The sequence below is a fragment of the Saccopteryx bilineata genome, chromosome X (genome assembly GCF_036850765.1).
Source record: "Saccopteryx bilineata isolate mSacBil1 chromosome X, mSacBil1_pri_phased_curated, whole genome shotgun sequence".
Taxonomy (NCBI): domain Eukaryota; kingdom Metazoa; phylum Chordata; class Mammalia; order Chiroptera; family Emballonuridae; genus Saccopteryx; species Saccopteryx bilineata.
In genome coordinates, this window is record NC_089502.1 from 78,747,467 (window position 1) to 78,761,520 (window position 14,054).

Consider the following 14,054-nt stretch of genomic DNA (forward strand, 5'->3'; position numbering starts at 1 on the left):
AACCAAGACCCAAGGTTATTCAAGTTTAATAGGAAACGAAGACTAAATGTGGAAAACACTGTATTTCCACAGCAGCCATACAGGTATTAGGGTTTTTTTTAATTTTTATTTATTTTTTTAATTTTTATTTTATTTATTCATTTTAGAGAGGAGAGAGAGAGACAGAGAGAGAGAGAGAGAGAGTGAGAGAGAGAGAGAGAGAGACAGGGGGGAGGAGCTGGAAGCATCAACTCCCATATGTGCCTTGACCAGGCAAGCCCAGGGTTTCGAACTGGCGACCTCAGCATTTCCAGGTAGACGCTTTATCCACTGCACCACCACAGGTCAGGCGGTATTAGGTATTTTAAGTGCAAAAAGGGATGGTAGAGGTTTTGTGAGCTGTGGCTAAGAACAACTTTTGTTCCACCAGCTGCATAAAATTACCAGAATGTAGTAAAACCTAGTTAACCAAAATGAGACTATTTTTGGGGGGGGTAGTTTTCTGAAGCTGGAAACAGGGAGAGACAGTCAGACAGACTCCTGCATGTGCCCGACCGGGATCCACCTGGCACACCCACCAGGGGGCGACGCTCTGCCCCTCTGGGGTGTCGCTCTGTTGCGACCAGAGCCACTCTAGCGCCTGGGGCAGAGGCCAAGGAGCCATCCCCAGCGCCCGGGCCATCTTTGCTCCAATGGAGCCTCACTGCGGGAGGGGAAGAGAGAGACAGAGAGGAAGGAGAGGGGGAGGGCTGGAGAAGCAGATGGGCGCTTCTCCTGTGTGCCCTGGCCGGGAATCGAACCCGGGACTTCTGCACACCAGGCCGACGCTCTACCACTGAGCCAACCGGCCAGGGCCCAAAATGAGACTATTGCTACTATTCATCCTTGCTGGGTAAATCGTCTTTTGTTACACAAAAGGCTAATGAGTGGTACAAACAAGATTCTGATGAATATTTATAATACTTAACAGAACAAATTGTTCTAAGTACTTTCTAGTAGTGTAGAAGCACCATTTGCACACAATTGTAAATGCTGAGTAAAGATCAGTCTTATTCATTCATCAGAATAGGTTTCCTAAAGATGTCAATAAATCCAATTGAATTTAGTGAGCCTACTTTGAGTGGGTATGATTTTGAATCATAAAACTGCATTTCTTTACATTTATATTATATGATGTGCAATATTTGATTTATGTATTAATACTATTCTACTTTGACCCAATTAATAAGTTTTGACTATACTGTATAATTAGAGTATATGAAATAGAGCCATAAAATAAACTCCAACAACAAAAACACACATTAAGTATTACACATTGGCACCAGACATGATTTAATGAGAAATTTTATTTTTATTCTATTTTAAAAACAGAAATGCTTTAAAAATATCCAATGTGTCTTTTAGTATCACATGCTTAAAATGAATAAAATACAAAGAGCTTTCTAAAAATTTGGTTTAAAAGTGCAGCATAGTGCTAAGCAACTCAGTAAACCCAGAGAAATGCAGCCATTAGTGTCAGTTCAGGCAAGTTACTATGGGAAGAAGTGGTGGTTTTCACCTGCACCACTGCAGATGTACTCCTTGTGGTTGGGGTATACTCGCAGCTAGTGAAAAGACAAAGCTTCAGAACAGGTTGTAAATTATAAGTGATCAGAAAATCATGTAAGCAGAAAGCTACTTACTCCGTGTTTCCATTTGCTCTAAGAGAGGTATTGAGACTGCTGGCCATTATCCTTTTGTTTCTGGCTATTTTCTATCACCCTACTCTACTCACTTATGTGTACTCATAAGTTTGTCACTAGTACTGTAAGAATTATTTAGAGAGTCCCCCATCTCCATCCCCATTCTTGGGGAAAATCCTGAAAAATTTGAGGGAAAGGAGGTGACTACAGTAGGAAATTCTCTGAGTGCAAACAGGGAAATTAGTAGTCTTAACACATAAATCAGAAGGAACCCTCTACAGACTAAATGTGTCCTTCCAAAATTCATACATTGAAACTTTAATCCTCAGTGTCTTGGTAGTTAGGAATAGACGAAGTCATGAGTGGAGTATGGAGTCCCCACGACAGGATGAATATCCTTATAAGAATAGGAAGAGAACAGAGATCTGTGTCTGCACCATGTGAAGACACAGCAAGAAGGCAGCCATCTGCAAACCAGGAAGCAGGCTCTCACCAGACATTGAATCTGCTGGTGCCTAGATCTTGGACCTCTCAGCCTCCAGAATTGTGGAAAATATATGTTTATTTTTAAGCCACCCAGTCTATGATTTTTGTTATAGCAGCCTGAACTAAGACAGAAAGTTGAAGAAACATTCTTCAAACAAGGCTACCTAAACATGGGACCAGAAAATAGGACTTAATGATTCTTCCACGACCCTTTGTGTGTCAGCCTGAGGCCACAGTTACTGCCCCTCACACACAAACAACACTCATATTTATCATACTTACTTAGTCTGTCAAATGTAGATACAGATATACAGGCACATGAAAATACTTATATTCAGAAAACTTCTCATGTATACTTAGATACACAAATGCAGATGTGTTCAAGAAACAGATATATGCCCACAAATAGCAAGATATGTAGGACACTATAGAATGAGGAAGTGAAAATGTAAGTGAAAGAGTTTAAGAACATATGGGAGGGCAGGAAATTGGGGGTGGGGTGGATGCTATAGAAAAGTAAGTGAGTGAGACAGAGACCAGGTGAACACAAGGAAACAGTGTTCAGTGCAGCATCCATAGACTGAAATGCTGAATTCCTGTTTGCCAAAGACAAAGGCTTCAACTAGTCTCTGTGTTGCGTGCTGCCCACCCTTAAGAGGCCAGGAGTATAGTCATGAGGTTCTCTTCAGGACATTTACCCACCTATGATTCTCTTTGCTCTCTAGGTACAATACACTACCCAGGAATCTTCTTTTCTGCCCTCTTCCTCTCTGAAATTGGGTTCCTGGCTTCATTTCTCTGGGTAATTAATTCTGCATTGTCTGCTTCAAATACGTATCTGAGTCCCAGAAATCTTCATGAAAAAGTGATTTCAAGAGTTAATAAACAAATCCTGAACTATACACACTGGATTTGCTTTTTTTTTTTTTTTTTTTTTGATATTTCACCAAAGAGAGAGTAGAAATTATGTGTGCAGATACAGAAAAGGCAAAAGCAGAAACAATAATTCAACACAGAAAGGCATTTATCACTCAGTGTGAAGCAACATATGAGTAAAGAAGGAAACTATAGTCTGCTACTCCCTTTTTCCAAGAAAAGGCACTTAGAATAGATATTTGCAATTTATAACAGTATGAAATGCAACCATTTAGGGTTTTACTCACTTGAAATGAAGTCCCAAAGCACTCACTATTCATTCACACAAAGAAACCACACATTAAAATAAAAAACAAACTTGAAGAATAAGTTATTATTAATACCTGCTCCCTAAATAGGAGTTAGAAAACTTAGTATGTAACAACTCTAGAGAACAAAAACACATGCATACTTTTGTGAACCATGAAAGAATTAAGGTCCACAATGAAATCTGAGTGAGCAAGGGTTCGCTTCATCTAAAGCAGTTAGTTAACAGAAAAGTTCACTTTTCTTGGGAGTGATGAATTGAAATGGGGCAGGGTGGGAGTGATCCGGCCATCACATTTCAGTTCCACGCACGATCAACCGAGGCAGGAACCAGCTGTCAAAAGGCTCCCAGTAGCCAGGGCCCAAAGGCCTTATTGCATGGCACAGATGCTGTGGGGCAGGAACTCCTGCACGTAGGTGGCGGCTGCCTTGGAGAGGTAGGTCATGGTGCCAAACCTGCCACTAGGTGCACTGTCATACAGAAGAGTACAGATGCCAGATGCAGGATCCTTTCCCAAAATGATGTCATCTGCACCAAGGGTTTTCTGTTTGGTTTTCAAGGGTGGGAGAACAGAGGGGAAAGGAAAAATTACTATTCCTATTAATTAAAGTCCTGATTGGGATAACTCAGAGCCTCCTCCCCATCACCAATTAGTTGGATCTTAGGCTGTTTAGCCAAGAAAGGATCAGGTTTATACACAAAGCAGTGAATATGAGTTCCTATGCATGCATTTTTCACTATATCCAAAAATATTATAAAATTTTCTTTAAAGTATTAATTGTTTAGAATTTTTAAAAGTTAAATATAACCATTAATTAAATGGTTAAATATAACCATTAATATAAACATCTATTAAAATTCAAATGTTAATACTTACAAATCACCCTAGAGTGACTTTGGCCTGAATCATTCTAATACTACTGATTTCAGCTGTGTATTATTTAATCTTGCATTTGATCATTATTTTTTTCTAAGTCTACTTAATTCAAATAAACCATAAGCTTTGTAAGCCAGTGTCTATATCTAAAAGAGATCACATTTTTGATACATGAACTAACTACAACACAAAATATTTAAAATTATGACTGTTTTAGAAAATCCTGGGTACTTTTAATCTCTTTTGCATCCCCCACAGTGCCTAACATAATGAAACACCTATTACATGTTTTGGAGATTTTCCTATTGAGAACAGTGCACATCTTTCACCTTATGTGTTCCTACACTTAATCTAGAAAATATTTGGAAAACTTTCAATAGATAGTTTACATTTTAAAAATATGGTTTCTTTCCTGGAAGAAAAGTTATTAAGAAAGTAAGAAAAGTGTACATTTAAAAGGTTCACTTTAATATTTTCCTATGAGTAAGCAGTAAAAGCAAAAACAAAACTAAATGAAATCTGTTTCCTTTAATCGTTTGGGAAGGATATGACATCCAATAATCTCTTATTAAGTCCTTCTCACAACAAAAAGTACTATGATCAGAAGTTTGAAATATGATGAAAAGCGTAACAGTCTCCTGAGTTTCAGGCAACTTTACCATCTAACATAGCCACAAAACACATGGTGAAACACAGGTCATTTCGCCGCCTACTTCCTTTGCAATCAGCTCAGAGCCACTACAAAAGGGACCCAGAAAAGAGCTGTAAGGAGGAGGGTACAAGAAAGTGACCTTGGCTTCATGAAGAACTCTGAATGCAGTCAGGTTAGTACCAGACATTCCCGTTTAAGAAAACAACAGGTTTGCCTACCTGTTCTTGAAGGAACAAGTCATTGGCAATATGCACTATTTTTTCCACAGCAATGATGCTTCCAATACTATGAATTTCAATATCTGCCATCATGGTGAGGACAAGGATGGCTTCAACCAGAAGCTGGCGGTATTCTGGCTGAGGTACACGATTTAGAACAGACTCCACATGAACAGAGAATTTAATTTCACCTGGAGTCATCTGGTATAGAGAAAAAGAAAATCACTTCTGAAGAACCCATCATCAGGAGACATAAATCACCTATTCTGAAAGGCAATAAAAACACTGTAGCAAAGAGCACTACTTCAGTACCCTTTAAAGTAATTGAGTGAATAGGTTCAATCTTTCTGGAAGGCAATCTGGCATTGCCAATGAGTCATAAAAGTATCAATGCCTGCTAACCCAAAATCCTATTTCTGGGAGTTCAACCTAGCAAAATAATTCAAGACAGAGAAAACAATATATGCATGAAAGTGTTTATAGCAGCATTAGTCACCAGGGCAAAACTAGAAGTAACCTAAACATGGGAATGGTTGTGTAAATAATGATGTATCATGGTATAGCAACTTCATGAGTTTTATAGTCATTTAAAAGGATAAATATGATGACCATGTGTTGTGGACCGTAAATGGCAAAAAGCCTTTGTAGATTCGAGGCTTAGCAAATGGCTAAGTTCTCCCTACTCCACCTCCATATCGGCTATGATGCTGAGTATTTACACCCACTTCACTTGCTTGCTTAAGTTGCTGGAAGGAATTTACATGCCCTTCCTCTTACTCTTTGTTCAGATGTTGGTTGATTTCACTTATGCATGGTGGGGGGAATTCCTGTTTATGCCTTGGGAGAGTTCCTGTTTTAGCCTCAGATGTGTAACTTTGTATCAAGGACTTCCTTGATTTGCATATGGCTATATAATAAAGCAAACTGGGCCTATAGGGCACTCGGATATTGCCATCAGCATTGAAGAGTCCTCCCGATCCCATCCTTTTCTCTTAATAAGTCTGTTTTCTTAATTCCGCACTGTTCATATTCAAAATCCAGAATTAGGAGCCGCGCTGGTCCGCGGCAATCGTGGATAAAGAAAAAAAGAATATTTTTTTTGTTTTCTTTTTATTTAGAAAATTACATTTAACATAGGTTATAGGTGAACATTTCTATAGCATTTGAACAGTTGTATACCTATCACCCGAAGTCAAATCATTTTCCATCACTTATATTTGTCCCTCTTTACTCCCTTCCTTCCATCCTCTCCTCCGACATCCCCTTCTTCCTTGTAACCACTTCACTTATATTTATATCCATGAATCTCATTTTAATATCTCACTTTTGTGTGAAATCATACAGTTCTTAGCTTTTTCTGATTTACAAATTCACTTAGTATGTTCTCAATGTGCATCCACGTTGTTGTAAATGGCAATATGTCATAATTTCTTATGTCTGAGTAGTATTCCATTGTATATGTGTACCACCACATCTTCTTTCTCCAATCCTCTATCAAGGGACACTTCGGTTGTTTCCATGTCTTGGCCAATGTGACTAATGCTGCGATGAACATGGGGATGCATGTATCTTTGCATACCAATGTTTTTGAGTTTTTAGGGTAGATACCCAGTAGATGGATTCCTGGGTTATATGTTAGTTCTATTCTTAACTTTTTGAGGAAAATCTAATAGAACTTAAAATTGTGTATACATGAGGATCAGAAGCTGATTAAGGTCGGTTTAGGCCCTGGGTGCAGAAGAAAATATTGGGCCCCATAAAAAAAGAGAGAGAGAGACAGGGAAAATAAAAATACATATTAGCCATATTTTTAAATAAATAAAAAATATTATTTTATTATTACTATGAATGTTAAAATTGCACATATGAAACCAAACTTGGTGTCTTTAGAAAAAAGTGTAAAGTTGAGGTTTGCAGGGCCCTTCAGAAGTCAGGGCTCAGAGCACGTGCCCAGTGCGTCCACCGTTAAACCCGCCTCTAATGAGGATCACAGGTATGTAAAGTACTAATATCCTTTTAGGTTAAAAGTGCATGAAGAAATAAATATAAAGTTTTTTTATGGTGAAGGGGATTGGGGAAATTTTTTTGGCAAAATTGTACTGATATAGGGTGGCAATATAGATTGAGAATCTGAAATCCTGGCCTCAATTCCTCTCTTTGGATAATTAATCTCTGAATTTTTCTTATTTTAAATCAGGAACTACAGCCTGACCAGGCAGTAGAGAAGTGGATAGAACATAGGAGTGGGATGCGGAGGACCCAGGTTTGAGACCCTGAGGTCCCAGCTTGAGCGCGGGCTCATCTGGTTTGAGCAAAGCTCACCAGCTTGGACCCAAGGTCACTGGCTTGAGCAAGAGGTTACTTGGTCTGCTGAAGGCCCACGGTCAAGGCACATAAGAGAAAGCAATATATGAACAACTAAGGTGTCACAATGAAAAACTGATGATTGATGCTTCTCATCTCTCTCCATTCCTATCTATCTGTCCCTATATATCCCTCTCTCTGACTCTCTCTCTGTCTCTGTAAAAAAAAAAAATCAGGAACTACAATATCTTTCTTAGCTACCTCGCATATTGTGTAGAAGATCAAATTAAAGAACATGCTCTAAAGACTCTTTTTTTTTCTTTTTTTTTTTCTGAAGCTGGAAACGGGGAGAGACAGTCAGACAGACTCCCACATGTGCCCGACTGGGATCCACCTGGCACGTGGGCGATGCTCTTCCCACCAGGGGGTGATGCTCTGCCCTTCCGGGGGGTTGCTCTGCCGCAACCAGAGCCACTCTAGCGCCTGGGGCAGAGGCCAAGGAGCCATCCCCAGCGCCAGGGCCATCTTTGCTCCAATGGAGCCTTGGCTGCGGGAGGGGAAGAGAGAGACAGAGAAGAAGGAGGGGGGGGGTGGAGAAGCAAATGGGTGCTTCTCCTATGTGCCCTGGCCGGGAATCAAACCCGGGTCCCCCGCATGCCAGGCCGACGCTCTACCGCTGAGCCAACCGGCCAGGGCCTCTAAGGACTCTTAAAGGTACCATTCAGCTATGTATTATTATTAATGCTATTAACATTTCAATCTTGCTTAAAAGTAGGGGAGACAAATAAAGGACGTAGTGTTCTTTATTAGAGGAAAGAGTGAAGACTTGAAGCGTAGCATCAGCTTTCCGTACTGCCCCTCCAGACATCTGTAACAATTCCAGTGTTTTTGAGAATTTCCCACTGTTCAATCATACTATTTCTAACTTGTTAATTCTAACTTCTTTGTGGATTTTGCATAAAAGCAATTTCTTTAACATTCCCATATGTTTGGGAAAAAAAGTGAAATATGAAAGTGCCTGATAATCTATGTTTGTGGTTCATGGCAAGGTTTTCCAACCATGGTTATATTTTGAAAAGTACAGATGCTCAGGCCCCATCCCTGGAGACCATAATACAGTAAACTGGAGATAAGAGCTCAGGTTACTGTGACATATAGTTACAGCTAAGGACCACTGGTTTCTGATCTAATAGTGTATAAGCATCCTACTACAGAATGGTGGGGATGTGAAGGATAGAGGCATGAGAAGTCATTTACTCTTACACTTTTATCCTGTCTGCCTTCTCTAAATCTGGCAACACTCATAAATAAGCCTAACTTAGTCAATAATTAAAAGAAGTTGTCTTGCAGTGGCTGGTGGCTCGGAAGATCGGCCCAGAGTGTGAACATCCCAGGTTTGAAACCCGGTCAGGGCACATATGAGAAGCGACCATCTGCTTCTCCATCCTCCCTATCCCCCTTCTCTCCCTCTTCCCCTTTTGCATCTAGTAGCTCAATTGGTTCAAGCATGGACCTGGGTACTGAGGATAGCTTGGTTGGTCGGAGCATGTCAACCCCAGGTGCTAAAAATAACTCAGTACTCGAGAACTGCCCCCAGATAGGGTTGCCATGTGGATTCCAGTTGGGGTGCATATAGGAGTCTGTCTCATTATCTTCCCTCCTCTCACTTAAAAAAAATGGAAGCTGTCCTTATATAACCAATATAACAATTATTCCGGCTCTATTTTTTAAAAACATTCTCTCCTTTCTTCAAATGCATTTTATGTTCAGTTGATTTATAAAAGCATAGATCTGTTATTTTGGAAAGTGATCACTGAAATCCTTGAGGCAGACACGCTCTCAATCACATAAATGTGAAAGACACAGAATCTTACCTCTCTAGTAGTTGAAGAAGGAAGAACAAAACCTTCCACAGAAAGTCCGTGACACTGCAAAACAGCAAAAACATGTTGTCACTAAGGATATGCTGACAACTGGAAGGCTGTACAGAGATACCTAGTATTTCTAAGGGTGCTTCACAAGGTAGATGCTGAGTAGTCACACGCCAGTGAAAGGCCCTGCAACTCAAGTGTTCTTGCCAAGGGGTTGTGATTACTATGTTGCAAGAAGCAGGGTTGAGCTACAGGAGGCTTAAACTTCATCCTCTATTTAGGGGAGTGAAAAGAATAGAAAAGGTCTACCTACGGTGCCAGACTTGTCTCAAAGATTCAGAGACTATGTGGGAGGATATGCTCAGTCCCAGAGCCAACACAAATAGGCTTTCAGATTTTTAGGCTGAGAAAAAAACTCAAGATATGCATTTAATAGACATGCACAGTTACTATATTTTTTTATTGTATTTATTTTTAATGGGGTGACATCAGTAAATCAAGATACATATATTCAAAGATAATATGTCCAGGTTATCTTAAAGTTCAATTATGTTGCATACCTATCACCCAAAGTCAGATTGTCCTGTCACCCTCTATCTAGTTCTCTTTGTGCCCCTCCCCCTTCCCTCTCCCTCTCCCCCCTCCCCCCATAACCACCACACTCTTATCAATGTCTCTTGGTCTCACTTTTATGTCCCATCTACGTATGGAAAAATGCAGTTTCTGGTTTTTTCTGATTTACTTATTTCACTCCGTATAATGTTGTCAAGATCCCACCATTTTGCTATAAATGATCCGATGTCATCATTTCTTATGGCTGAGTAGTATTCCATAGTGTATATGTGCCACATCTTCTTTATCCAAACATCTCACATCAGCAGTCCTGATTCTCTCACTCCACTCTACTTCTTTTATAGCACTTGTAATCTTTTAATATTTCCTATAATTTAGTTATTTTTTATTTGCCATTTATTGTTTGTCTCTCCCTATTAGAAGGTAAATTCCATAAGATCAGAGATTATTGTCTGTTTGGTTCTTTGCTATATCAACTCAATTACTAAAAAGCAATGAGAATTAATGACTCACCATTTTAGATTTTAATTAAATCAAAATATATTAAACCACATTGAATTGAAATATTTCAATACAATAGGTTTATCGACTCTTCCCAATACCTGTATCCCATGTTCCACAAGCCTCTATATAGAAAATTACTAGCCTTCAAGTATATGTGCACTGTGACTATGTTACATTCATAGTCTGAAAAGAATGGAAAAAGAGAGAGCAGTTGTTTTTTCTATTAGATCAGCATTCCAAGTCCAGGTTTTGATTCTGCCACAAAATACCCAATCTTCCTACTCAGATTTAAAATGTCCTTCTCTTATATTCTGACAGCCTTGTGGTTTTACATCTTTATCATAACACATTTTGACCCTGCATTATAGCTGCTAATTAAGATAAATATGGATTGCATGACCAGAAGGTGGTGCAGTGGATAGAGCATCAGACTGGGATGCAGAGAACCCAGGTTCAAAACCCTGAGGTCACCGGATTGAGCGTGGAATCATCTGGCTTGAATGGAGACTCACCAGCTTGAGCCCAAGGTCACTGGCTTGAGCAAGGGGTCACTTGGTCTGCTGTAGCCCCCCGGTCAAGGCACATATGAGAAAGTAATCAATGAACAACTAAGGAGCTGCAACAAAGAGCCGCAACGAAGAATTGATGCTTCTCATCTCTCCCTTCCTGGCTATCTGCCCCTATCTGTCCCTCTCTGTGTGTCTCTTTCTGTCTCTGTCACAAAAAAGGATAAATATGGATTAAACTCCTGGGGACATGAACAAATACCTTCCTGGTATTTGGGGTATAACTACTTAACACACAACTGTGAAATTGATTTTCTATAACCCAGATATAACTGGAGAGATTAAGTACATATCTGTCACCACTGTGCTATAGAAGTTAGATGGAAGAAAAGCAAGTGTTAGGCACTATATATTTGAAAGGAAAATTGACAAAACTGACAGTCTAAGGAATTAGCTATTACCTTTCCAAAAGATCACATGATTCTGTCCCTGGAAGAATACTAGTGTGCTAAGGGGAGAAACATTACTAAAGGTTTGAAGTACAGGATGAAGTATTCTTCAGGTTTTTGCCAAGGGCAATGAAGCAAAAAGTGGCACCTTAGAGACCATGAATGAGACCTATGAATGAGTAAAATGGTCTTTTGGCCTTCTAAATCTGTCACAAACATAATTGTATAATCTCTTTAAATGTCTTTGGCAAACTAAGCATTTGAAACAAAAACAATATTGTTCATGCCAACAAAGTGTATGGACTATTAACATCATCATCATTTTTCATTTGTTTTGTAGTTTTTACCCAAGAAAATTACAGGTCATAATATCTTACACAAACTCCTCAGATGCTGCAGTTATTTTACTATAGTGGCATTTGTTTATTAATAGCACATTTCTACAAATAATATTTTCATTCTGCAATAGCTACAAAGAAAGTGAGCTATTTATCACCAAATTCATTTGATTAACAACAAATGTATCATGATGTATCACAATGTCTAACTGTGGCCAAAAGCAGAGAAGTGATGATTTCTGAAATCTAATTTATAAACAACGCCATAGCAACAACAGTAGAAAGAGACTAATTATCAATAATGTCAAAATAACAAATCAGTTCTTTCATTTTTATGTTTTCTTCTAGGTTTTGTCCTTTAGCATTTGAGTTCTATATAATTACAGTGACATCACAGTCATGTCATATCTCATACAAGGAGAATGAGGACTTCAAGGGGGAAAATAGGGAGATATCTGTAATGTGTTATGCTCACCTTCTGCAAAACTTTCCATACTTTCTGATAAAATCCAATTGGAACTCTGTTCAGTGCTCCGTCCAGCCTTCTTCGGCGTTGCCATTGACCTTGACGATTATCCTTCAATGTCTGTTGATCATGCGCACTAGGAAAGAAGCCACTACTTGTAGTCACAGAGGTTCCAGGTGACTTGGGGGGAAAGGAGAGGAAAGAATATAAATCAAAAGTTATCTCTGTTCCTCTGATAACATTTTATTGTGCATTGAATAATAAAAAAAAATCTGTAGAATTATAAGTCACATATTAAATGTAACACCCAATATAAAGAAGTTATGGTGAAGCCCGTAGACTTATGAGTAGCTAACAGCAATGTAAAATGGTACAACTCTTTAGAAAGTAATCTTGTAAGACATAAGAGCCATAGAAATTCCAATACATAATAGGTTTTTAGCTGTCTCTTTCCCTGGTTATCAGTTAAACTTCTAGCTGGTCTATAGCTTAATTTGTTGCTGTTATGACCCGTAACACAGCCTCAATCAATTTAAAAGAATTAAAATCAGAGAAAGAATTTCTCTGACTACAATGACATTAAATTAGAAACCAATAACAGAAGAAAATTTGGGGGGAAAATTTTGGCAGGTAATTTATAAATATGTGGAAATTATAAAAAAATCCCTAAATAACCAGTGGGTTAAGAAAGAAATCACAATGAAAATTAGTAAACATTCTAAGATACTGAAAATGAAAATACAACATACTAAAACTAATGGGATGCAGTTACAAGTGCTTAAAAATAAATTTGTTATGAATGCTTGTATTAAACAAAAGATCTCTCAAATTAAGGACCAAACTTTCCACCATAAGACAATGAAAAAAAGTTGAGCAAACTAAGCAGAAAGCAAGGAGAAAAAAGAAAATAATAAAGATTATAGCAGAAAGAAAAAATAAAGAATAGAAAAATAGAGAAAAATAAAGAAAACCAAAATGTTTCTTTGAAAATAAATATTGACAAATCTTTAGCTAGATGGAATCCCTCCCCCAAAAAGAGGAGAGATTTGATGTATTCAAATGAGAATAGAGAGAGGGGTCATCGTTTTCAACTTCAAAGAAATAAAAATGATTATAAAGTATATAACATCAACAGCCATTTGTCAAAAAATTACATAATTTTTATGAAATGGAAAAATTCCTAGAAAGACACAAATTATTCAAACTGAGAACAGCATTACAACAAAACTACAGATCAATATCCCTTATAAACCCATATACAAAAATCCTCAGAAAAAAAACAGCAAACCAAATTCAGCAATGTAAAAAATAAGATTATGGAGCATGATGAAGTAGGGTTTATTCCAGGAATAAAAGGTTGTTTTAACATCTAGACATCAATTAATGTAATACATTATATTAATAGAATAAGAATAAAGGATAGGAACCTCCTTGTCTAATATAGGACATCTACAAAAACACCACAGCTGACATATGAATGGTTGGAGAGGGACAATTTTCCCCCCTAAGATCAAAACAAGATAAAGATGTTCACTGTTGCTATTTCTATTGAACATTGTACTGGAGGTTCTAGCTAGGACTGTTAAGCAATAAAAGAAATAAAAGTCTTCCAGAGTGGAAAGGAAGAAGTAAAACTATCTTTATTAGCAGATGACATGAACTGATAAACAAGTTCAATAAAGCTGCATCATAAAAGATCAACAGACAGTTAAGATTTTAAATAAATGGATGACGTCAGAGTAATGGCGGGGTAGGAAGCGATACCGATAAATCTCCCCCAAAACTCAACAAGATCTTCAACCAGAAACAGAAAAACCTATACTTGGAGCTTCCAGATGCTTCGCAATACACCCAAAGGTATGATTGAGTGAAAAATTGGCTAAATATATAACCAAACCCCGAAGGAAATAGGGAGTAAGAAATGCTCCTCCTTCCTCACTAACCTAAACAGGGCGGCTTTCTCTGG

General features: G+C 38.3%; 1 protein-coding gene across 5 annotated transcripts in view; it reads right to left on the bottom strand.

Moving 5' to 3' along the window:
• Window positions 1-1,307: 1,307 nt before the first annotated feature.
• PHKA1 (phosphorylase kinase regulatory subunit alpha 1) overlaps window positions 1,308-14,054 on the bottom strand; it is a 150,613-nt gene continuing 137,866 nt past the window's right edge. For all 5 annotated transcript variants that reach the window (XM_066248707.1, XM_066248709.1, XM_066248708.1 and 2 more), the window contains 4 exons: window positions 12,098-12,268; window positions 9,256-9,309; window positions 5,078-5,278; window positions 1,308-3,874 (listed from right to left, as the gene is read on the bottom strand). In XM_066248707.1, coding sequence (XP_066104804.1) covers window positions 3,701-3,874; window positions 5,078-5,278; window positions 9,256-9,309; window positions 12,098-12,268 — 600 coding nt within the window. In that variant the 3' untranslated portion in view covers window positions 1,308-3,700. The remainder of the gene's footprint in view (window positions 3,875-5,077; window positions 5,279-9,255; window positions 9,310-12,097; window positions 12,269-14,054) is intronic.